The sequence below is a fragment of the Acomys minous genome (genome assembly GCF_964271855.1).
Source record: "Acomys minous genome assembly, chromosome: 5".
NCBI classification, from domain to species: domain Eukaryota; kingdom Metazoa; phylum Chordata; class Mammalia; order Rodentia; family Muridae; genus Acomys; species Acomys minous.
The window spans coordinates 16,766,646-16,792,562 of NC_140494.1; the positions used below are offsets into that span (position 1 = coordinate 16,766,646).

The 25,917-nt window shown below is 41.2% G+C and overlaps 2 protein-coding genes across 3 annotated transcripts in view; both read right to left on the reverse strand.

Moving 5' to 3' along the window:
* CUBN (cubilin) overlaps window positions 1-11,406 on the reverse strand; it is a 211,352-nt gene extending 199,946 nt beyond the window's left edge. The window contains exons 1-6 of the mRNA XM_084783727.1: window positions 11,173-11,406; window positions 10,496-10,625; window positions 9,531-9,626; window positions 8,945-8,983; window positions 6,621-6,722; window positions 5,906-6,009 (exon numbers count right to left, since the gene is read on the reverse strand). Coding sequence (XP_084639853.1) covers window positions 5,906-6,009; window positions 6,621-6,722; window positions 8,945-8,983; window positions 9,531-9,626; window positions 10,496-10,625; window positions 11,173-11,285 — 584 coding nt within the window. The 5' untranslated portion in view covers window positions 11,286-11,406. The remainder of the gene's footprint in view (window positions 1-5,905; window positions 6,010-6,620; window positions 6,723-8,944; window positions 8,984-9,530; window positions 9,627-10,495; window positions 10,626-11,172) is intronic.
* Window positions 11,407-11,522: 116 nt separating this feature from the next.
* The window catches only part of TRDMT1 (tRNA aspartic acid methyltransferase 1), a 55,689-nt gene continuing 41,294 nt past the window's right edge, over window positions 11,523-25,917 (reverse strand). The window contains exons 11-12 of one of the 2 annotated variants that reach the window (XM_084783730.1): window positions 12,827-12,926; window positions 11,523-11,640 (exon numbers count right to left, since the gene is read on the reverse strand). In XM_084783730.1, the coding sequence (XP_084639856.1) occupies window positions 12,841-12,926 (86 nt within the window). In that variant the 3' untranslated portion in view covers window positions 11,523-11,640; window positions 12,827-12,840. Of the gene's footprint in view, window positions 11,641-12,826; window positions 12,927-17,410; window positions 17,530-25,917 lie in introns of those variants that run through there. The other variant, XM_084783729.1, reaches the window with a different exon arrangement.

The window sequence follows — 25,917 nt, forward strand, 5'->3', positions numbered from 1 at the left end:
AGAAAATGTGAGATTAACAAAAATCAAATAGGGAAAGTTTGTTTAAGTTGTTGGGACTACCTCTACTAGGGGACTCACATGAAGCCCATCTTTGACTTGGACTCTGTCACCTGTTTTCTGATCACTTCCCTGTGACGGGCCTGCTTCACCAGGCCACAGGGGAAGAGGAAGTGCTAAGCCCTGATGTGACTTGATGTGCTGGGGTGGGTTGGTGGAGGGGCTCCCATTTTCTGAGGAGTAGGGGAGTGGAATAGAGTAAAGAGGGAGGGAGGGTGGGACAGGGAAAAGAGGAAGCAGGGGGCTATGATTGGGATGTAAAGTGAATAAATAAGTAAATAAACACACATAAGTTATTGTAACTCTTTAAGTTGCTGGTTTAGTTCTATATCTGCAAAGCAGTAAGAAAGGGGGATTGTAAGGTGTTAGCACAGGTGTTGGGATGTGTGGTAAGGGACGAAGGACTCACATAGGCTAAGTGTGAGCACATCCTAGACAGTGAAAGAGCCAAGTGCAGAGGTTCATCACAAATGTCATTGTGGATGTCGGAGACAAGAATGAGGGAGAATCTGCAGGGCATGCCTGTCTCTGCTGCCTGCAACCTCAAGCTAGTTTTGGATGGTTCTGGAAAAGATGGTTTCTGACAATGTAGAATTGTTGTTTTAGCAATATGCATTAAGGTACCAAAGATGTCAAAGTGTGGGTAATAATAGTGCAAGAAGTGAGTTTGAAAACAAGCAGAAGCCAGGCCTAGATACAGAACAAGGCATGCCATAGCTGGACCCAGAAACAATTGCTGGGGTGACACCTTTGGTCATTTCCAAGTAAAAAGAGATCAATGTGTGTTGCCAGACATGGACAGTAGGGTGTAGGGAGCCACACCATGCACTACCACGTAGAGCTGCCAGACTTACCAACTGAAAATACAAAGGACAGTTTAATTTCTAGTTTAGGTAAATGAATATTTTGTAAAATATCTAAGTATGATCCATGCAATTTATAGCACTACTACATAATTATACAAAACTTATTTAATTAATAAATTACATCGATGAGCATGCCAAGGTTTCTTTTCTCATTAAGCCCAGATGATGAATTAATAATAATTAGTGATTAAGCTTACACTTGGATACTAGCTCCCTATTCAACAGCTCTGCACCCTTTCCCACACTTTCCCTTACACCCTGTTCTCTTTCCTCTTATCGAGTACTCATCCAGAGAATTTAATTGTACTCTTTGGGATTACATTATTTTTGAACATTTCTTATACATATTTAAACATTTGATTAATTGCTAAATATTTTTCTTCTTTCTCCATACATTTGACATATAAAAATAAAACAACTCAGAACCAATTATTACAAGTTTTTCTAAGTGTATTTTCTGTGTGATGGGTATTAGCATGTTTGGGAACCTCTGGGACAAAATGATGCAAATTTAAATCCTAAGCGAATATACTAACCATTCACCTTTCTGACTCCTCTTGAATAAGCAGTCCTCTCTAGGAAGTTTTTCTCTTACAGCTAAGTATTTAAGCAGTGGGAAATTACTTAGGATGCCAGAGGAGACTGTGGCCATGCACCCCAAGGCAACCCTCTCTCCTTAGCTCTCACTTCCTTCTTCCTAGCCATTATCACTTGGAGATGAATGGACATTAGTCTTATACTCTTTTAAATCAGATACAAAATAGACTTATTTCACTTAAAGTTAGATAATAAGAGAAGAAGGCAGAAGAAGAAGAGGAAGAAGAGGAGAAGAAGGAGGAAGAGGAGGAGGAGAAGGAGAAGGAAAAGGAGCAAATAAACCAAGTAAGATTTAGGCTTCCTTGCCATGATCTTCATATTTGACAGGTATGCAGCAAATAAGACTGCCTACAGACACAGCACCAGTATGCAAGGGAAGAGGAACAGAAGCTCAGATCTGTTTTACTCCAGTTCTATAACTTGTCCATGTTACATTTCTGTTCCCAGGGGTAAAGTAAGTGACTGGGAAGACTTTGCAACTGTATGTCTTTTTAAATGCAATAGCATTTGCATATGAAATATATTTTCAAAGTGACTCAATATGGCCTTTTAAAGGAAAAGAGTAAGTAATTCATCATATAAATACTTATGAAGCAATAATAAAACCATCTGTGTATTTTAAAACTACCTTACTAGTACTGCCACCTTTGATGTTAATTCCTTTTAAGTTTTATTTATTATGTGTGTGTATGTGTGTACAATGTGCAGATGTGGGTACACGCATACCATGGTGTGCAAGTTGAAGTCAGGAGTCAGTTCTCTGCTACCATAAGATCGAGGGATCCTATTAAGTCATCAGGTTTTTGTTGCAAGTGTGTTTACCTCCTGAGCCATTTCTCAAGCCCTAGTTCTTGTAAAAAGTCTTTTATTGTTGCTTTCATTCTAGTAGAATAAAACTAGGCTTTTCAGCCTTCAGAAACTATAAATGCACTTGTCAATTTAGAAGACAGCAAACATCCTTCCATAGTCCTAGTTAACTGAGAGTATATAGCTCAGTATCAGTACACTGAGTAACTGAAAGAGATAATAAAATTAATACCTAAGTACAATCTGATACCAACTGAGATTGTCTTCACTATTTCACTGCTTTAAAAGCTGCCAATAATATGGAGATAAAAGAAGATGGACCAAATCAGTATCATGTGCTTGTTTTCTTCCTAGAAAGCCTTGTAGGTCTGTACCCTTAGAACATATGCCATGCATGACCCCAAGAGCTGTCTTACATATAAAGCAAGTCAGGAGACAATCAATAGCAACTATTATAGTGAAGACAATAACACCAAAATCTATCTTTCTGTTAGCTCTCATAGTAGCTAGGAGCAAGACTCAAGACACAAGAACTAGTAAAAGCAGATAAATTTTTACTTTATCTTACACTCATCACTCTAAGATTTTTTTTTTTGCCAAAAACGTTTATGAAACAGGGATTCCAATTAGTACTTGTGTAGAACCTCATCTTCTCAAAGGAATTCATAATTATGAATTATTAACTGTTAAGCAGGAATTCCATTCACTCTAACTAAAGTGACTCACAGAGATCTTTTAACTGAGGCAGCCCCACATGAAGCCCTATTTGCTGACCACACCCACACATTGCAGACCCAGATCATCCGACAGCGGGTCATGTTTTTCCTTATCAAATCCATGTGGTTTCCCTAAGGAGTTTTTAGTCTCAGTGAAACTTCTTATTACTAAGCATTTTAATCTAACATAATTAACAAGATTCAAGAAATTATTTAAATGTTCATTATTTTATTACATACAGACCCACAGAGCAATGACTAAATTTTATGCTCATGAATATTATATATTTTATTGTATCCCTTCAAGATGTTACTTGAGGGTGGAGTAATGGCTTAGCCAGCGAATTGCTTTTCTTGTAAGCAAGAAGACCAGAGTTCAATGCCCATAATTCACTGTTTAAAAAGAGATGAAAAAAAAAGCCTAGGAAGAGTGGCTTGTGCTTAAAATCTCAGTATTGGGGCAGCAGAGAGAACTGGACTCCTGGGACTTGATTTCTTAGTATACTTGGCATTTTCCAGGCCAATGAGAAACTCTGTCTCAAAAAACTAGGTAAGGGGCTAGAGAGATGGGTAGGCAGTTAAGAGCACCCACAAGGCAGCTCACAACCATCTGTAACTCCATATCAAAGGAGTCAAACTCCTTTTCTAGCCTCTGCAGGCACCAGGCATACATTTGGTACACAGGCATACATGCAGACAAAGCACCAAGACAAAAGACAAGGTGGGTGGAGTCTGAGGAAAGAGGTCTGAGGTTGTTCTCTGGTTTCCATATACATGTGCATCCATGCACACTCCTGTGTGCATACTCACACAGGAGCATGTACACACAAGTTACTGGGATACACCGGAATTCATATAGGATATATTTACTTAATTGGGATTCTTAAGACCTCATAAACTACTCTCACATCTAGAAGAAGACAGAGTTAAATATTCTTCTCTCCAATGTCTCCAGCAAATCTATGAGGGATGGTGACTAGAGACAATAAACAGTCCAGAATCAGCAGAAGTTCTTGTGCTTCCCTTCACATGGGGAACAAGAGCGAATCCAATACTGTTTTACAAAGGGATGCTACCTCCAAGAAACAATGAACACTTTCTCTCTCTCTCTTTTCTTCCCTGTCACTTGCTCCCTTCCTCTCTCTTCTCTCGTGTGTATCTCAACTTTGACATACAATGGAGAGTTGTACATTGTGAATAATACTACAGGCTCTCACCTCCTTCCCACCCACTTCCATCTTTAAAAGGATGAACATGAAAAATAATGTCCTGAGAAACAACAGCAGTGACTTCTGTGAATGGCTCCCATCATTCAACTGGCCCAGAATGCACCAAAAGATGGTGATGATAAAGAAAGATTGGAATGGTGTCTAATCTCCGGGACATTACTGGATACTGAGGAGGCACACAGTTGTAAGTGCTAAAAGTCAGATTGGGACACTTGTTACTGATATCTCCAATTGGAAATTCTGCTTGATAAATGGCCATAAACAGAAACCATTTGATAATGCTTTCAAGGGAATGAAGGCCATAGGCAGAATGTGAATGACATCAGTGGCACTGGGTGTCATTTCAATTAGATCCAAAGTCCGAACAGCAAAGTCCTCAAACAAGTTCACTGGGTGCCCTTCCAAGCTGCGGCTCTTGTTAATGCCTCACTCATCATGTCCCATAAAAAGGTTCCTCAGACAACAGTGTTAGACTTAAAATAGAGGCTGTCATTTTGGGTTTTGCACAATGATTGACTTTATAAATATGTCTAAAAGAAGTTTGCATGAGTCAAATTTATTAACCTAGAGTGAACCAAAGTTTTAAAGCTCAGATTAAAGGAACAAAAGGACTGTGGCTACCTTTTGAGAAAATGTGTTAAGAGATGACAGAGGTTAAAGCAAATTCCGACACTCATTTCTGCAGGATACTGTTACAAGACACCAGGAGCACAGGGAAGAGAGAATAATTATGTCCTTAATTATGTTAGGTTATTTTGCAGAGTGATTAGCAGTTCCTGCAGTAGCAGAACTAGTTTTTTAATCCTTATGGATCCTTAGGACACAGGCCATCAGCCAAAATATAGCAAAGGATGACATCACATTCTTCTCAAAAGTAATATTGAGAAACCATACACTAGTAAATCTGACAATGATCAGGCATAAATGCCATGACTTGATTATCAGGAGGTGCCTTTAATGACCAATACTGCTCAAGCACAGTGGGAACACAGAGGCTGTGCGCCGTCTGGTTCAGGTTAAGTGATGGTTTCCTGGGAAAGACTATGATGAGGTGAGGTGATGGGCAGAATGTCGTGAGTGAATCATTTGACAAAACACGAATCTGAAAAGGAGTCAAGCTGCCTGGGGACTGTGCTTGGGTGAGTTAATCAATTCTCTGAATGTTACGCCAGTCTGATTTGTTTTGGTCAACATTCATACACAGTGAATGAACCACCCTTAGTGCAACTGTACGCTTGCAAGCAAGTAGGATGAACACATGGAATGAACACGGCGCGGGGACACTGGAATGCTGGACTGTGACCCCCTCTGCACCCACTCATCTTGAAGCTGCCCTTTTACGTAGGCTCTGACTCCTGCTCAGGTATCAGCTCAGCATGCACCATGCTTTCTGACTGCTCTGTGGCCATCACGATGGCCTTCTTCTTCCTCAGGGATGCTGTCAACATAATTTCTCCATGGGGTGAAAGGTTTTTATTTATTTAAGGAAAAATATGACTATGTTCAGTAAAATCCAATGAACCCCCATGGGGTGCCTAGTTTTTCTGGTACTATAGACATTAATCTGCATACTTTTAATTATTTGCTGCTCTTGTCCTTCAGAAATACACTTGACACTTAAAAATTAAGTTACCTGAAACTCCCCATTGTATTCACACAGGTGGATCCACTCTGGCAGCCAAAGGGTGTTCCTGAGTAAACCGCACACTCGTTAACATCGTCTGAGCAGAAAAGACCCTGCAGAGATGCAAAGAACCCAGTCAGGCACCATAGGACATGGGCACTTCTGGATTAATAGTCACATGATATACTTAATGACTTATATGTGGACAGTACATCCTTAATAAAGTCAAGTACAATATTAATAACATCAATCTCATGCTAAGAATTCAGGTTGGACCCAATGGGACCAAGGAGCTCCTCACAAGAGCACAGTGGTCACAGGAGCAGTAGTCCTTACATAGATGTGGCTGTGCTTGGAGACAGCTATGTAGTGATCTTCCTGTTGATGTCCACAATAGCAGGATCCTCACTACTGCTCAGCGAGGGCAAGAATACCCCAAGCTTCAGCCCACGCTTTCCAGTGCTGATCTATTTAAGCAGCGCTAACCGCTATCAGGCCCTACCATTTACTTCTCCTCTTGTGAGAGTTGCTCAAGATGGTGCAGGGCTCAGTGGGTTAAATAATCAACTCTGACACTTTGGCACAATTCATTCTGACTTGTGAGGCCACAGAATCCTAGAAACTCTAGTGGATAATTAGATATGCCTGAGTGAGTCCAGAGAAGCCACCGCAGACTCACTGGCCAATGGCTCTTTGATTTCTAAATGAGGACCAAGTGACTCACCTCCCACTGCGCAGGGCAGATACAAAAGAAAGAGTTGTGCAGATTGACGCAGGTGCCACCATTGCGGCAGGGATTGCTACTGCAAACTTTTCTCTCCACATTCTGAAAAACAACAGGGCAGTTACAGCAGTGAGAGACCGATACTTGTCCTTGGCCCAGAGCGGATGGCAGGCTAAGTTCGGGTGTGGGTTTCTCCTCACCCTCCGGGGCTTCCTCCAGACTTCCTCCAATGACTCACATTCCCCTTCAAGTCAGTTCTCTTGTGAAAATATCAAGCAAGCTCATATTCCTTAACCCTCTGTATAGTTTAGACATGGGCGACAAAGAAAATTCCCTGCTCCTTAGGAGCATCTTTCATGAGAGAAAGAACATGTGCTACTAGATCAGAATAAAGGCTTTAAATGTGGACATAAGAATGGATGTTTCTATCGCACTAAGAAAATGAAATGGAAATATCCATTCTTTGGCCTTGCGATCTTATCTCAGGCACCTCTAGATAAGCCTTTGAAAACTGATCATCTTTTATTACCACCCCTCCTGCCATTGGCTCAGATGACTGAACTCATTTCTTTCCAAGCCTCTTTGTTTGAAATGTGGCCAGCCAAGATACACCTTTTGCCCTCTGCTCACCTGACCGCTTTTAGAGCAGAACAGCCAAACAGTCCTACCTTTGTCCACACAACTGGGGATCTCACCCTTCGTTAGCTACCATTTCAATTCTGTACAACTTGTAAAGACTTGGGGATGCAGAGGCAACTGCTTCATAGAGGGCAAGTAATGATGCAGTTGAGGTATTTTACTGTATTGAGTTTAGTAAAAATTCTGTTTAAGACAGGGACAATGTTTGTACCATCCATGCACATGTATAAAGGCTCAGAGGAGATCAACTTAGTTCTGTGGACAAAACTCAAAGATCTCCAACTGGCCCTTTGCTGTGCACTGGAAAGCCATTCTTTCTCTGCCCTTGTCATCAGTCCCAGGACTGCATGTGCATATGTCTCATTCCGAACCCCACTGTCTTCCTATGTTTTACTTGTCTTTCTTCCAGAACCACAATGAGCCTTGTCCGTGAAAAAACCACAGGTCATTATGAAGGACGTTTGCCACGAACTTAGGAGTTTTCTGGTGAATAGAAGCAATGTTGTCTAGGGATTAAAAGCAAGAGATTGGGGCAAGGAGAGGGAAGCAGGAAGAGAAATTAGTAAGCAGTCAGTAGGAAGATGATGAAGAGTGGCAAAGACTGTGCTGACCTTGTCCTATGCAAAAGCAGAAAGAAATTGACATTGGAAATCATTAAAAACTTCCCGAGTGGTGGGGAAGAGGACGGCAGTTCTTGACCAGTAGGGAAACGGGGAAGCACTACAGGAGTTTGAAAACCCCATGTGGCTTTGCTCCTGGACATGCACTGTGCCTTGCTTGTGTGTTCTCATGTGCTCAGCTACTCCCTGAAGAGATGAAGGCTGAGGTACAATCCATTGTCAATGTGATGAAAAAGAAATGTGAACTTGTTCATCAGACTTAACTCCCAAAGTAAGAGATGATGATCGAATCATTGCGGAAACAGAGTGTGACCATTAGAGCAGACACTATTGAGTGGGATGTGTAGATTCTATACATTTCTTTGGGCAGAAGTCTTAGCCGTTTACCCGCAAGGAAGGCGAGAAGCATAAACGCACATAGCTGGGCACACACATGCCAAAAGTAGAGTGCATTTGCTCTGGGGAAATGTTTCAAGCTGAACTGCCAGCCAGTGAGACTTTAAGGAACTGAGAACACTGTGCACACGCCCAGAATTCTGAGCTCAATTCAGAGAAGCATGTGGCTATTTGAACCCCAGTTATTGGTGCCAGCTGGGGGATCACTAGCTGACCAAATGTACACAAGTAAGCCCACAGCAGCATGGCTAAAGTAGGGCAATAAAAGGTCCTAAGGGCTGTGACTCAGAGAAGATCTCACATTCTGAGTGACCTTAGGGTGACATAATGCCCTGGGTCCTCACAGGCCTCCTAGGGAACATCACCAGGGACAGGAATCAAATGATGGAAAATCAAGTCCTTGATATCCATCATCTATCCCTTAAAATAAAACTATTGACTCTTAACGATTTTTTCAGGCAAGGTCACACTTTGTATCACAAGCTGGTCTGTAGCTCGCTGTGTATCCTAAGCTGGATTCACCCTCAATCCTCTGGGCTTAGCCTCCTGAGTAGTAAATAGAGTAACAGAGGAGCAGCAGCCATTTCTACCTTAGAAATGTTGTTTATATATTTTCAGTGACTATGTGGACTTGACTGAAAGCACACTGAAACTGGTCACAGGACTTACCTGCTGTAAACTTTGAAAATTTCTTTCAAGATCCAGGAGCTGTAGCAGTGGGGAAAAAAATACATCAGTTAGGCAGCACACAGATCCTCACCTGTGGCGCTAGGCTTCGCTGTGCTTGGCCCTTAGAGACCCACTTTGTTTGGCTTTCATTCATTACTTTTCCCTCCTAATTCCTCTCCCCTCTGGGGTTTCTAGCATCCTAGTCCTTTTCTCCTGTAAATTTTTAAAGGTCTTTTAAAAGGAAGTCCACCCCCCTGATAAGCTGTCTCACTGCTTCTTTCACGTGGTGATAAGGGCACAAATGACAGCGATAACCCCCTCCATGGGTAAGAGACACGCTATCAGAACCCGAGCAAAGCCAAATCTCGCCACAAATGCTTGTCATAGCACTTAGGCCTTCTCCCACCTCGACTCCATAGCCTCCACTGCAGTTATGCCACTTAACCCCAAAGTTCACAACATAATGATAAACAGCCGAAGATGAGGCAGACTTGACATGTCACCTGAAAAGAACACTACTTACAAAGTTGGGTTGAGAAGACCTCACTCACTCTTACCATGCATGCAATGCATGTGCCCCCCTTACCTTGGAGTTAAGCTGCTGGACTTGACTAAGTATATTTTGAGGAAGGCCAGTTGTATTCTTTTTTAAATCTATAATATCATCTTTGTTTCTCTGGATCTAATTTTCAAAAAGAAAAAAGAAAAAGGAAAACAGCAATAGTAAAAAAAAAAAAGAAAAAAAATCAAATTTACAGGAGCAAACACTAAAACCTCATTATTACAAACTCTAGAGCAATACCATGTACAATAACAATTAGACCAAAATAGATATTGCAAAACTCATTTGACTCTTCCATAGCAACATGCTTTCTTGTATGCATTTCCCCATAATGAGTAACACTTGAGGGTGCTTGTTAAGAAGCATGGTGGGCTGAGGGTGTCGCTCAATGATACAGAACTTGCCTGGTATGTAAAAATCCCTGGATTCAACCCGCCCCCTAGTACCATAAATATATATGATTTTTGAATGAGACCTTTTAAATTTTAAATCTTGCCCTCAACTGTCCATTGTGCATCTTCTGGATATTAAGCAGATTTCCCACACTTGTAGCTCATAGTAATAATAAGCACCCTCATGGGGCAGTCCTGAGGGTCGAACGACACAGTACACAGTGTGAGAGCCAGGCGCAGCTCTGAACGCTGCCTCCAACATTACCGGCGATACACAGCATGCTGATGCCAATACTGAGTACCAAAAGCATTCAATAAAGCATCAGAGGAAGTGACCACTCTACAGTGGCCACAGTGCTGCCCGGCACATCTGTGCCCCCCTCCCTGTCAGGGGAGTTGAGGTTTACTTTCTGGATCTCTTCTGGATTGTGAAATCTGGCCCTTCTGGTATTGGTCCCTCTCTCCTGTCATGAAGCTTTTATAAGCTTCTTTTCAAGAACTTATCTTCCCAGTTGCGCTCTCTCTGCTCAGGATTCAAGGTGCCGATTCATATTGAGCTGGTCAACTAAGTTACTCTGTGTTTTTCTGGTATATTACCTGGTGTAAACATTCGCCAAGGTCTTCGTTATTTAATTTGACTTTCCCCAGGGCTCCAGTTCTAAATTCGATGTTTTGGGCAGCGCTCGTAAGAAACACTAAGTTTCCCCCCTCCGAAGTCATCCGAGGCCTAGACAATTCAAGCAGAGATTTGTCAGTAATTAGTACATCTAATTTTTTTTTTTAAGACAAGCTTTCTCTGTGTAACAACCCTGGCTGTCCTGGAACTCACGCTATAGACCCGGCTGGCCTCAAACCCATAAAGATCTGCCTGCCTCTGCCTCCTGAGTGTTGGGATTAAAAATGTGTACCGCCACTGCCCACCCTAGTTTTACTTTTTACACCAAGTTTCATGCTGAATAATAACAGACTTGCTGTACAGATTTTCACCTTGCATTCAACGCGTCCAAATCTCTGTCCGCCAATCATTATTTCCCTGAGAATTTCTTAATGATATTTCCCAAGAATTGCAGATGTGACTCGTTCAGAAGTGGGCAAAAAAATATTTGTAAATAAAAAAGCAAGTCCTTCTACTAGGCCGAATCTTGTCCCTGTTGGATTTTTCACATCCCTGCTTCCCTCCAGAAGCGCCGATCTTTTACTTCGCTTGTTATTTGTTACAGACAGCGAGAAGCTACCCAGGTCCATAAGCAGAAAAAAGCCACGTGTCTACTTACTGGTGGAGATCAGCGATCCTTTTCTGTGGCTTCTGCGCAAGCGGTCCAACTTCGCCATCTAATCCGGCTATCAGCAAGAAAGTAACAAAACCCCAGAGAAAATATGAGGGCATGTTCCTCAGCAGCCTCCCTGCTCGTCAGGCAAGAGGGAGACCACTGGAACCAACGGAGGCCGGGGAATGTGAGAGCAGCAAACCAGGCGGCTGTACTTTGACCAGCAGTATATTCTTTAACTTTCCAATCCTTCCAAGAAGGCTTAAGTATTTTTCCCTTCCTGAAGACTGTCAATGATCTTAGATCTTCAGTACTGTTCAACTTGTAAGGGGTCAAAATCTACCTTAAGTGATGCGCAACTTAATCATTATTTGTTTAACCTTTGAAACAGTAACCAGCAGCTTTGGAAACATCTGCGGAAAGAATCCCTGCTTTGGAGGCATTCGGTTTTTGGTAAATGGTGCTGGAGAATTTCTGCAAAAGAAGTGATTTTTTTTAAAAAAATCTCATGTCATGCATAAATGTTACTGCTACATGTTCTTCAAAGACCCAGATTTAAGAACTAAAACTATAAAAAAAATATTGGCATAAGATAGGAAAAACTTATGTCTCTGAATTTTGCAATTTATTCTCGGCTGCAAACAACAAAGGTAGGAACAATAAAAAGCAAGCAAAAGAGAAGGGTTCTATGTCAACGCTGTTGTACATCAGAAGGGACACATTTCAAGAGCTATGTCCCTTTGAGGGGAATCACCTTTCAGCAGTGGGAGAGCCACTGTGAAGTCACCCATGCTCCAGTAAATAATCCCCACCTGTGCTCACTAGGAAACCCTAATTAAACTCCTCACACGGCATACACAGCAAGGCATGACAACAGCAAGGGAGTTTTTTGCAAAGAAGAGGCTCAGTGGGAGTAGCGAGAGGATAGGAGAGGGTAACAGGGGCAAATATGACCAAAACACATGGCACACATGTATGAAAGTTGTCAAAGAACAGACTATTTTTAAAGTCATTTAAAGAGCTGGAGGAAATATTTGGAAACAATAATACCAATAGAGATTAATATTCATACTTTTTTAATCCCATAATTCAATAACAAAATTTAAAAATGAGCAAGGGACCTGGTCATTCCCTCAGAAAAGACTCACAGACATTCACAAAAATATCATTAGAAGCTCTACTCATTGGGGGAGTTGAAACAGAACCACAGTGCGATGTAAGTCCATACCCAGTCAGCGCAACCCTACTGAAAAGCAGAAAATGTGCGCTGTCAGAAACTGAACTCTTGGTGAGTTGGTATGGACATAAAATGGTGCACTCTGGAATTTTGATTTATTTCATTGTAATAATGTAGACTAGGCTGGCCTCAAATTTACGGTCCCTCTGCCTCCACTTCTCCAGTGCTGGAATTACAGGTTTACACTGCCACACCCAATTTACAATAGAATGTGTTTCAGCCATAAAATAATAATAATAATAATAATAATAATAATAATAATAATAATAATAATAATAAATTAAAAATTAAAAAAGAATTAGCACACACTACAGCATGGATAAAGTAAACTAACACTTCCACCACCACCACCACCACCCCCCCCCCCCGCAAAAAAAAACAAAAAACAAAAAAACAAAAAACCACCCTCTAGGATGCAGGCACATGAGATGCCTGCATTATTCAAACTTACCACTACAGAACATAGGATGTTCCCACAGGCTGGAGGGCAGGAGAATGGGCTTGACGCACATGGAGATCCATACTGGAAAGATAAAATCCATGGTGAATGACAGCAGTGACAGTTGACGGATAAGCTGTGCTCTTACTGCCACTCAACTGCAAAATTAAAACGTGGTTATATGTTTTCCAGTGACTTTGACATCGAAACTATAAGGTTAGTCCCGAGTTTCTTCCATCTGGAGATGTTGCACATGATAGAGAGAAAGGTACCAGAGCCTGGGAGAAATTCTTAGGGGTATAGCTCCAGGGTCTATAAGCCCAGCCTGTAATTACCAGAATCAGTACCCCAACTTCTCTATCTCAGCAAGCAGCTCTAAGCCCATCCCAGAGCTCTGGCTTAACATGAGCTTTGACCATGCTACCAGAAGCTCAAGAGAGTTGCAACTGCCTGGGCTGACTGTAAGCGTGCTCATCTTCTAGAGGTTTCTAGAGAAGATTCATCTCTGTCTCCGTCTGCATGCTGGTCTGCTGATACTTAGGTCCATCCTTCTGATTCCCCCTTCTCCTCCACTTGGGAAATACCCCAAATCACAAACAGCCAGTGTTCCTGATTCCCCTCCCCCATCCCCGCCCAGCTACCTCTGTGTGTGTGTGTGTGTGTGTGTGTGTGTGTGTGTGTCTCTTTCTCTCTGTCTCTGTCTCTCTCTCTGTCTGACACTGACACACACACACACACACACACACACACACACACACACACACACTGAATAAATTAACCATCTAAAGAAAAGGTGTTTCTTCATCTAAATTCCTTGATCTCAAATATACAAAAAGATACTCTCAGAAAAAACTTATACTGCCACTGAAGGTTTTGGGGGGAATTGTTTTGTTTTGTTTTTTGAGACAGGGTTTTTCTGTGTAGCCTTGGCTGTCCTAGATTCGATTTGTAGACCAGGCTGGCCTCGAACTCACAAAGATCTGTCAGTTTATAAAATATTAATTTCTCAATTTCTTAAGCTGCACAGTTTGACATAATAGAGAAACATGGAACTGCTTTACTCCTGTCCTATCTAACCACTATAATTTACCTACCATTAACCAAAGAAAATATATTTCAAATTGATTTTCATTTAAGCTGAAATTGCGATTAAATTGTGACAGGATTTATTGCTTTTTTGAAGAAATAGATGTGATGTAATGGGCTGGAGAGATGGCTCAGTGGTTAAAAACATGTACCATTCTTGCAAAGGACCTGAATTCAGTTCCAGTATCCACATCGGGTAGCTCACAACTGTGTGAAACTCAGCTCCAAGGAGTTCTTCCACCTCCGGCCTATGTGAACACCTGTACATGAGCACATGCTTGCATACATATACAAATTTTAAATATAAAATCTTTTAAAACAGAGAGATAAATATAATACAATAAATAGTATTTGAGGCTGGACATAAATGCTTTAAAATTTCATTAATCCAAGTTTGCAATTCTCCAATTTGCTAGATCCGAGATCACACAGGATTAAAACTTCTAAAACTACTATGACCTATGAGTGGAATATTTCAGAATTAGGCCTTTGGTTCAAACCTCAAAATTCTTGGGAAGGGACTAGAATAATGAGAGAAAATAGTGTTTTGTTTTGTTTTTTATAAAAGAGAAAAAATTCTTAGAGATGGAGGCAGAGAAGTAGGTCTGTTTTATGCTGTTGCCACAGTGAAAGGCTCTATAGTTATCAGCATTTGTCATTGCTACAGTTCTGGGCTCACTACGTGCCAGTCTCTGTGTTTTAATTTACATGGGCCCCATCATTTCATCCTTATAACACATGAGGAAATTTCTCTGACAAGTTAATTTCTAATCATTTCTTCCATCTTTTACCATTACCTTCTAATTTATTCTTAGTGGATTTAATTTAATTTCGCTGTGCTCATATTTCTAGAACAGCTAATCTGTATGAGGCTATATTATGCACTGGGAAATGTCAGTTAATAAAAGTTAACTTTGACTCTGGAGCAAGATGACAGAATAGAAAGCAAAGAAATAAATGTACAGGATAGTCTCAATAAAATAAGTGGGATAAGAGGTTGTAGTGGTAGAAAGAGACTGTGAGAAAGGACATACTTAGAGGGCCTGTGCAAGATAGCATCTCTGCAGAGGTGGCACTTAGGGCATCACCTGAAGCATGTTGACATCCATTTACTAATATCTCTGGGTCCCCATCACTGGGTCCCAGGACCATTTACTTTTCTGCTTCCACTAAGCCATATAGACTGGCTAAAGAATCTATTACTCATGTCCACACTGGGCGGGACTCTCTTTGGGATGAATGACATGGTTTGACAGCATGAACTGTGCATGTCCCCCTCTGATTCTGTGCTGATACTAAAGACCTCCTTAGGAAGAGTGACAATGTTCTGTATCTGGAAGGGTCCTGATCAGTTATTGATGTAGCCTAACCTTCCATGAACACACAATCACACACTAATGGAAACAAAAACAAAATTTGAGAATTGAAGACCAACCACATAAAAAACTCTACTCTAAAAATATTCCTTGGTAATTACCATTGTATTAGTTAATATGCACATAGTTAAATGGGTGCTCTGTGGTTAAGGATGATTACATAGTACAGTATAAACACCTTGCCTATGGTAGTCAAGAAAATTACAATTTTTATTTTGTTTTTAAAGCTTTCCACATTTCTCCCTGCATATCTGGGTGTTACTACTTTGCTTTGTTTTTTGTTTGTTTGTTTTGTTTGTTTGTTTGTTTGTTTGTGACATGGTCTCACTATGTGATCAGCTGGCTGACTCAGGTACAGCAAGTACTGTGATCACAGTTGTATGACCATAGGCAGAGCTGTATCACCTTAGTTTATAATTCTTTCACTAAACCAGGTAGCTTTGGAAATGGTCACAAGAACCAAGCTGGTGTAGCCATCTTAATATCTAATAAAATAGACTTTCAACCAAAATTAATCAAAAGGGATGAGGGAGGACACTTCATACTCATCAAAGGTAAAATCAACCAAGAGGACATCACAACTATGAACATCTATGCTCCAAATACAAGGGCACCCACATTTGTAAATGAACTATTAAAAAAGCTTAAACCACACATTGATCTCCACACATTAATAGTGGGAGACTTCAACACCCCACTTTCACTGAAGGATAAGCCATTGAAACAGAAACTAAGCCAAGAAATAACATCATTAACCAACACCATGAATCAAATGGATCTAACAGATATTTATAAAACTTTTCACCCAAACTCAAAAGATTATACCTTCTTCTCAGCACCCCATGGAACCTTCTCCAAAATTGATCACATAGTAGGTCACAAAGCAAGCCTGAAGAGATACAAGAAGATTGAAATAATGCCTTGTATCCTATCAGATCATCATGGTCTAAAGCTGGACTTCAACGAGAGAAATAATAAAAAGCCTAAACACACATGGAAACTAAACAACTCTCTACTTAATGACACCTGGGTCAGGGAAGAAATAAAGAAATTAAGGACTTCCCAAAATTCAATGAAAATGAAGGAACAACATACCCAAATTTGTGGGCCACATTGAAAGCGGTGCTAAGAAAAAAACTCATAGCACTAAGTGCCTTTATAAAGAAATTGGAAACATCCCACATAAGCAACTTAAGGACACATCTGGAAGCCCTAGAAGAGTTGCAGCTTTATTAGAATATATGAAGCTATGTTTGTAGCACCTTCTTGTTATGTCTGAGTATTCCTGTTGTTCCACACTGTGCCCATCACTTGGTATTGTCAGTGCTTAACTTCTAGTCACTTTAATGGGTATGTAGTGGCATCTCATTATGATTAAAGTGGTAGTTTCCTAATGCATATTTGTATTCTTTTTTGTCATTTGTCCATATTATTTGGTGATTTTTTAATGTTCAAATCTCTTTGATTATATTTATGTCTTTTGTTTGTATCTTTTTTTTTTGAGATAATACAATTTTGTCCTTCTGTCCCCACCTTCACACCCTGCCATGTACTCTTGTTCTTGCATGTTCATGTTTTCAGAGCTGACCATTTGCTATTGGATAACCAATTTTTTAACAGTTAGTATATCTAAATTCATGTCTTTCCAAACATATATTTTGCAAGTATTTTCTCACAGCCTCTCTACAACTATTCATTTGCTTAAGAGTACTTTTCAAGTAACAAGATATAAATGAAATAAAAAAGAGTATACACCAAGTGATTCCAGATGATATCATTTCATATGAAAAAATACAGAGAAGCCAAAGTTACATTAACAGAAACTCATGAGGAATTGTTCAAGGTTGGGTGGAGGTGCTGTCAGTAAGAAGTTACGAGAGCATGTGTGATAAAGACTTGATACCTTCTTTGTATGACTTACAGAACTACATGCTTAACATAGACAACCTCTTATAAAGGTAAGCTTTAACTTTTAAAAATGATTTGAAATTCTATCTTTTAAAAATGAATTAAAATTATTTGTCATATATATTTAAAATAGCACTGTATTAGCTGGCTTTGTTCTGTTAAGAAAACCACAACAAAGGCAACCTGTAGAAAAGAGGATTTATTTGGGCTTGTGGTTCCAGAGTTTTAAATGTTCATCACCAACATGATGAGGAACAACGGCAGCAGGCAGGCAGGCACGGAGGGTGGAGCAGCCAGCTGAGAGCTCACATCTTGAACTGCAAGCAGAGACAAGGACAGGCAATGGTAGAAGTCTTTAAACTTGCAAGGCTGCCTGCAGAACTTTTCCCAATGAGGCTACACCTCCTAAAGCTCACCAAATACCTCTGGACACTGTCTCCTCCCAACCACAGTGGCCACCAGGTAAAAGAATGACAGAAAATACTGATGTCGGGACTGACTGATATGAAAAACACCCATAGCTTTCTCATAAATAATAACAGATAAATGTTACACAATGACCCAAGGTTTGAAAATCTAACCACTGACACAGAGATAAGAGGGAAGTTTGACAGTGGAAACTATGCAGCAAGTTTAGACAGTGATAAGATAGGCTGGTATTTTCCTGTGTGGAGGACAATACAGACTCTCTCAGGTCTGAATAAACCTATTTCTGGGTTATATTTTGCCCAAACATCCCTGACTCAGCAGCTCTGTCTAGTATGGTCTTTATGAAAAATTCCTCTTTTACAGCATTTTTTCCTCTTTTAATAATGTGCTTATTGTTCAACAAAGTAAAATCCTTACTCTAAATCCAGTCTAGACCTGTGGGGTTTTTTGTTTGTTTGGTTGGTTGGTTGGGTTTTTTGTTGTTGTTGTTTTGGTTTTTTTCGAGACAAGGTCTCTCTGTGTAGCCTTGGCTTTCCTGGACTCGCTTTGTAGACCAGACTGGCCTTGAACTCACAGTGATCCACCTGCCTCTGCTGGGATTAAAGGCGTGCGCCACCACTGACCAGCAGACCTGTGATTCTTAATCATCTTTTACATCAGAAAAGAAGATCTAGGCAAATCCTTTCAAGGCCTGCCTGACCTCTGTGGATAAATTGGGGAATTTTCCATCCAGCTCATTCACTTGGCTTTTCCTCAAATCAATAGCCAAGTCAGACCATCTGCTTAGAATGGCTCTGGATGCCATGTAAAAACCAATTGCTCATTCTGCAACATAATCACCCATTCCTTTGCTGTATGCAGAGTTTCTTCAGCAAAGATGAAATTGTCTTACAAAGTATGACCCTCAGAATAACTTCCTCTCCCTTCCTTCCAAGACACACAGTCCTAACCAGGAAATTCCAGGGTTGACTAAGAAAACTCCCGTCTCCATTCTAATTCAGAATGCCCTTTCTACACATGCCTTTTCCCCTCGGAGCTACAAACATCATAAAATAAGGGAAGGAACGTTTCCTTCCTCCAGACTCTCCCTTCTAGAGAATAGTGCACGGCTGATGGGCAAGGCTGGGTTCTGAGGCTTATCATCCTGGTTCACCACCCCCTCTCCTTTCTTCACCATGTTTCTACACAGCAGAAAGGATCTCAGCTCTGAGGGGATGTGAAAACGGACAGCATGTTTAATCTGTGGCACATAGGAACTGCTCGCTACATATCCAGTGTTGCTATCCTGTTAATAACAATCTGTATTCATAAACAGATAGAGTTCACCCCTCAGTCTCCACCTTCCCTCTGGCTTAGGTTCCTCAAAGCAAAACAAACAGATGAGTAAACCTACAACAAAACACAGAATTAATAGTTGTTACATTTCACTGTAAGAGAACATTCGGTGCAAGAAGCAGTGCATGGAATCCTAGAAGATTCCAGAACAGATTTGTTCATTGTGGACTCTGAGAGAAGATAGCTGACCTGGAGATAGGCGTGTAAAGCAAAGGTCACTTGCTGTCTGCAGACAAGGCAAGGTGGATCCGGGAAGCAAATAACAGTGCTGCCTTAGGAGACAGAAAGCAAGATAAGCTTAATCCAAGTATCTCTAAGATCAGCCTGACCACACACAAGCCCAGGAAACAGGATGGAGGGGATTTATCATGAGGTGAGAGCAGCTGAGCTCTTGAATGGGGAGGATTCACTCTAGGAGCTGCCAAATACAGGGGAAAGAAACCGACTGTGGGGCGTGCTGCCTGAAACACCCAAGAGTAGCCTCCTAGACACTTCTGATTCATTAAAATACAAGTGTTAGGCCCAACCAAGTTCCTAATGGTGTTTGTTATACTTACTGACCTTTGTTCTTTTTCATGTGGTAGGCATGTACACGCAAGTGTATTTTGCTTTGCTGCAGATACTGGGACCAGGGTGGGATCTGCTGCTCCATATGAATAGTCTGGTGCATTGCTAATAAATCAGTAATTTATGATTTCTTAACCTCTGCCCCTGGTCTCACCTCTGGTTTCCCCTTCTTCTCAGAGTTTAGGTACCACCACCATTCATATAGATGTTCCATTCCACGTCTCTCTCTTCCCCAAGTGCAAACAATCTGAACGACTTTGTCTTTCCTCTGGTCTTTAACTTTCCCAAGATCTTGGCACAATATTTGGTTTTTTGTTTTGTTTTGTTTTGTTTTTGTTTCTGTGACACAGCTCCATCTCCTTTTATATGCTAAATTCTCAATTCTGCCTCCATTTTTAAAATTTTAATCTTTCAAAAAAGAAAATCCTATGCTCATCTAGAGTGTTCATGAAAGTAAATATTGGTACCTGAGAACTTCACAGGAGGGGGATTTGGGGTCAAGAAAGGCCCATTGTAATGAGAACTTAAGGATGTATCACACACACACACACACACACACACCACAAAATATTGGGACACAATGGAGGAGTGAGGTAGTGATGCCTAAGAAGAGCAGTGTGAGCTTAGCTAGAGCACATTTGAGTCTTAAAAGAATTAAGTATTTCTTCAGGAAATGTCATGGAATTTGCAGATGCAGAGAGGGGGGGGGGAGATTGAGATTAGATATGGGGGACAGAAAGCTTTCAGGGGACTATAAAGCTTCCTGAAAGCTGTGTTTCTGTGTAAATGATGACATTTTTTAAATGGCCAGGAAGTCACATCAGGAAGTATCTTTAATTGCCATTTAATGGGCCTAGCTCTTTAAACGATGGATAATCATGCTGCTTTTCAGAGACAAATACAATCATGTTTACATCTTACAAAGTCTCTACTCAGACATCTCAGATCCAGAGTTAGGAGGTGAGAACACAGGCAAAGAGACATGGTGTGAGGGGGCCCTGGCTATGACAGTGCACGAGCTGATGAGAGACAGTGGAAAGGAGAGTTTAGCAATAATATCTCCTGAAAGAAAGGACTCAGTTCCTATCCTCTCAGAAGCATTAGGAGAGGTACCATTCTCCTAACTGAAGAATTAGGGCAATGAGGTACCATTAATTAAATAAGAGAGTCAGAGGAAGTTTGTGACAGGAAAGATCCAACAAAGAAACAGAGATTAAGGGGACATCAGCCACTCACTGCCTTGCAGTCTCTCACTCTGTCACTCACCTAACATGGTTATGTATAGGAAAGACCAGATGTGGCCTAGACCAGAACCTTGTTACTCCAGGTGTGCCAGCTGAGCCCAACTCAGGCTCAGAAGCCTCCATTTCTACTGTGGGTTACTGAATCGAAATCTTCCCTCTAAAGACACCCCCATCCATTCCCAGTTCTGCAGGATGATTGTCACTGTGACAGGCAAGGAGCTGTACCTGTACTTCCGTTCTTTTCAGAGTGCTGTTCAAAGTTTCTGCAACTCTACCTCTTTGCCTTCTCCGGGCCCGACTTGCTAAGACAGTATTTTTTTTTTTTTAAACCTCATGATCCTAAAAAGTGAGAGCCGATTCTTGACAATTTCTTTTGTTTCCTGTGAGGGCTCTGTTCTAAGTTCCTTGTCGTCTCTTTGCTGGCTTGTCTCCATCTGTTTCATGTGGGACTGTCTCTGAGCACTTCAATCTCAGCCTAAGATACTAGGGACCAGACAAGCTCCACGTGCACAAGTGGTGTTGAGAACCACCCAGGCTTAGCAGAGGGCAACATGGGAATGTCATGGAAACCTCAAATATCAGTTTTGAGGGCATTTCACTTGAGGCATTCATTTCCTGCAGAAAAAAAATAAATAAAATTTGCTACTAGAATCAAGGTGTACTGGAGATTTCATTACAAAGTGTAAAGACTAGTCTGATCCCTCTCTCCCCAGAGTCTTGGAAACTACCTAATGGGCACATTAGTATATTTTTGACAACTGCTTTTATATCCCAAGGCTCACTAGAGAGTCCTATGAGCTTTATACAAATTCCATTGTCTTACAGTCATAACAGATGCTCGTTGCTGACACATAAAGTCCTCAACAATAAGGGAAGTTCCCCCAAAAGTAAACTTCATTGCCTTCTTCAGCTTAGAGCAAAGCTGCCGCGCAAATCTGTGGAGCAATTGTGAAGGTACCTTACATAGACTGACATGGCAACATGGGACAGCATGTGCTCTAGCAGGCTTCACTCAGGGAGGCAGATGCAGGTGGATCACTGTGCATTCAAGGCCAGCCTAGAGCTGGGACTGTTACACAGAGAAACCTTGGGGGGGGGGGAGGGCTGGGGGTAAGAAAATAAACCAAACAAAAAAAGACTAAGAATGTAGTGTTCAGTTGGTCCAAGAGTGTCATCTTTAGAGAAAAGTGGATAAAAGAGACGTGGAAAAGCGGCCTATGTGCCAGATTGAAGGACACTGGTTAAACCTTTTGGTGTAATGGGAACTGCACAAGCTACTTGGATGCTGTTGTCCTGTGGTACTTCTGACAGTTGACACATTTATCTGGAGAGATGCATCTATGTAGAGGTCATGGAAAAAAAGAGGGTTGAGATGAAAAGGGGTCTTGAAGCAGCAGCTGGCTGGACCCCGACAACCCTGGGTAGTTTCTATTACCTTAATTCCTTCACTCCTTAGCTGCTTTCTAGGCCATTTACATGTCAGTTTAAAATGAAAAATTATTCAAGATTTTGTTCATTAAATAAAATATATGTGGCTAGAATGATCTCTTTTAACCTTTAAAACAGTGAATCCATTCTCTTTTAGGACTATCACATTTCATTGAAACTACAATTAGGGGGCTGGAGAGATGGCCGAGCAGTTAAGAGCTCTTGCTCTTCTAAAGGGCCTGGGTTCAAATCTCAGCACTCAGGTTACAAGGCTCACAACCACCTACAACTCCAAATCCAGGAAATCTAAAGGCCCTCTTCTGACCTGCAAGGACACCGAGACACACACAGACATCCGTACATAAAAATAAAATGTTAAGAACCCCTACATTTATACATGCCACTGTAGTGTAGGTTTTGTTTTTGTTTTTACACAAAGTTTCATGGCAATACAACACTGATCCAGAAACTATGAAATAATTATGAAAAAGCATTTAGTTTAAAATGTGTTCACTTGCTTACTTCCCGAGAAGTGCATTATCATCTCAGAAACAAACAAATCTGCTCTTGTGTTGAGTTGAGCTTTTTGAATACAATGTGATCTTGAGTCATGGAATATAATGCCTGCACTTGTTCTCCGTGCTCATTACTACAGTGGCTGCAATTATCACCAGGGAGAATGGAAAGGCAGCACAGGTTAATCATTATATGTGAACAATTCAGCGTTGGCAGGGGTGGTCCTTAGCAAGTAGATTGTTATACATTATTGAGAACTCAAGAAACTTTTGTTTTTTCAAGTTTTTTTTTAAAAACTGTAATAACCCTGCCAAAAACAGTTGTAAGAATAATCCAAAAGTTTCTAACTAGAGAGGGAGGGGACGAGGAGAGTTGGGTATGAAAAACCAGGATGTTGATTACATGTGTGATAACATGGGCACACACATGTACTGTACTGTAGGCTTCCTCAGTTAACATGTTCCAGAAAACATAAAGATGTACTGGGCACTCCCATCATGGTGAGACAGGGAATTCTTACAAACAGGGCATAGAGCAAAATCAATGGGAACTTCTCAGGTTTGGTATTCCAAAAGCGAGTTGCTCAAAGCCAGATTTCCATAAATGTATGCAGCAGTGAGGTAAGGGTTATCTTTGGTGGTGACATGCATCAAGTGAAAAGGACAAAATTAGCTTTTCTTACTTGGCGATATCTCAGATTCTCTGAACAAGACAATACTGTGAGATTAGACACAAGTTGTACTATAATCGAAAATGCCTGCACCCAGACTCCACTGTGGATGGCTAAGTGGAGGCAATAAACAATGGGAAAAACATCCAGAGTCAATGTGATTTTTTTTCAGAGGGTAAAGTACACTTTCAGCTAATGCAGTGTCTGATGAGAAGAGGCAAGTGAGTGAGAGCATCGCTATGGAGGGATCAATTTCACTGGTCCTCAGCAGTCCATAGACCCCTTGTGATTTAAATTAGGAACACACAAATAAAAGTGGCACACAGAGGCACTTTTTATCTTAGAGGAAACTTTGCTCGGGCTGTGTGATTTATGGCTGGGGTGACTTAACAAGGCCGATGCTTTCCAAAGGCCTGTCATTGCTTGGGGATTTGTTAATTGAAGTGCAGCACCGACCCGTGAGAAGATTTAAGGTGTTGTCATCCAGGGCAGGAAGAAGGATGCCATGACCTCACCTCTAAGTCTTTTCCAGTATCATTATTCTAAGATCTATATAAAACAAAGCCATCGCTCCTTTGGCTGTTTTCTTTATGGTGGCCTGGACTATATTTATTATAGAAGTACTGCTAAATCAGGCTTTGTCAACAGTTCCTGGACTGTGTTTAGAAGACTCATAAACAATGCCCTAAGAGTTGTACACAATTCTAGCAATTAAATACTTTCCCCAATAGCATCAGCTTGCGCCTCCTGTGTTGGCTGGCTAATAGAATTATTAAAAACTTCCCCAAGTCACGAGAGAATTTACAACAATGATTCTCAGCACATCAATATTCAAGTCAGGTAACCGGACAATTACTTACTAGGCATCCACCGTCAGGGCCTGAGACAAGTTCCTTGAGTACAGAACGGGGTAAGATGTGGCCTTTGTCCTCGAGGAAAAAAATGTCTTGGAGATGGGGAGAGGGTTGTATTCCACGACAATGTAAGGAAGCTGAAACTCAACTAGCTTTTCAGCATCTGGTGCATCTTGCTATTGTCAGGTCTTTCTTACTGAAACTGTGATTGTCCCTGTCCTGGTACAATAGGTGACATCAGATTATTATATGAGACTCTGGATCTTATTTTATTGTTGTAGTTTTGAGACAAGCTCTTACTATAATCCAGAGTAACCTGGAACCTACCTTGTAGGCCAGGCTAGCCTCAAACATGTAATCTTCCTGACTTTCCTGTCAAGTGTTGCGCTTACAGGTATACACCATCATACATCTGGGTCCTACTTTAATCTTAAATTAGTTCACAGGGCCTTTCCTCCTTTGGTCAGCTTGGTTTATCTGGTCCTGTTGGAGGTATCAATGGTCCATTGATGCCACTGCTTTAAGTGAAAGCAGCAGCCCTCTTGGGCCAGGCTAGCCTGTTAACTCTGACAGACAAGAATGTATAGTCCATAGTGAGGCAGACTTCCCAGGCCAGGCACCTCTGCATTTTGATCCCCTTGACAGTACCACTGCATGATACTCTTGAGGAGGTGTAGACAGGGAAGTGGGGTGCCATGCTTGGATGTTTGTCTGTGGAGCTTTGGACACACTGCTAGCAGATGATGCCACTGTGCTAGCATGAACAATTTGCAGTGGGAAGAGCCTCCTCAGTCTGCCTTCTCTTTCTACACTATATATTGGGGTCACTAACACTAAGTTACCTCTTTTTTGTGTGTGATGGAGAGGTCTAAAGACATCTTGTAACCCCAGATTTTCCAGTCATGGGAACCTATGCCAATCTGTGTTTCTCTTTCCATCGGTGGAATTCTTCTCCAGTTATTGTTACATAATTGTATTTACACAGAGTTTAAATCTGTACTGAGGGAAAACAAGGACAAATTTGTATTCTCTGGTCAAGCCAAGAAATCAAAATACAGTATTTTAAGATTTGCTTCTATCTGTACATATTCCCTAAACCAAAAGATTAGAAAAAAAAAAGTCCTGGTAATAGACAAATAGCTCTCTGGGGAGACTTCAAGTTGAAACTCCATTTTATGATGCCCTCTCTGTAGCTTTGATTCTCATTTTCTCATGGTTACACTAGCTATCCATTTAATGGGTATATGAGCGTTCTTTATGTGACAGCACTAGGTAAATAGCAGTGGGGAAACGTGTTTAAACCATCTTGACTGTAGGCTGAGGAGCTGGCTCAGTGAATAAGGAGCCTGCTGCACAAGCATAGGCGCCTAAGTTCAGATCCTCTCCACCCACCTAAAAAATCAACAGACGTGCCTCTAATCCCGGTGCTGGGCAGAGCACAGGAACAGGCAGATATCCCTGGGCTCCAGGACAGCAAGTCTAGTCAAAATGGTGAGCTCAGGTTCACTAAGAGACCTTGTCTCTAAAGTAAGGTGCAGAATGACTGAGGAAGACACTCGATGTGGGCACACACATATGCCACCCACACAAAGCTTCATCCTCACTGCCATGGCAGGTTATACTCTCTAAAGCATAAAGCATCAATGTTGGTCGGATGCAGCT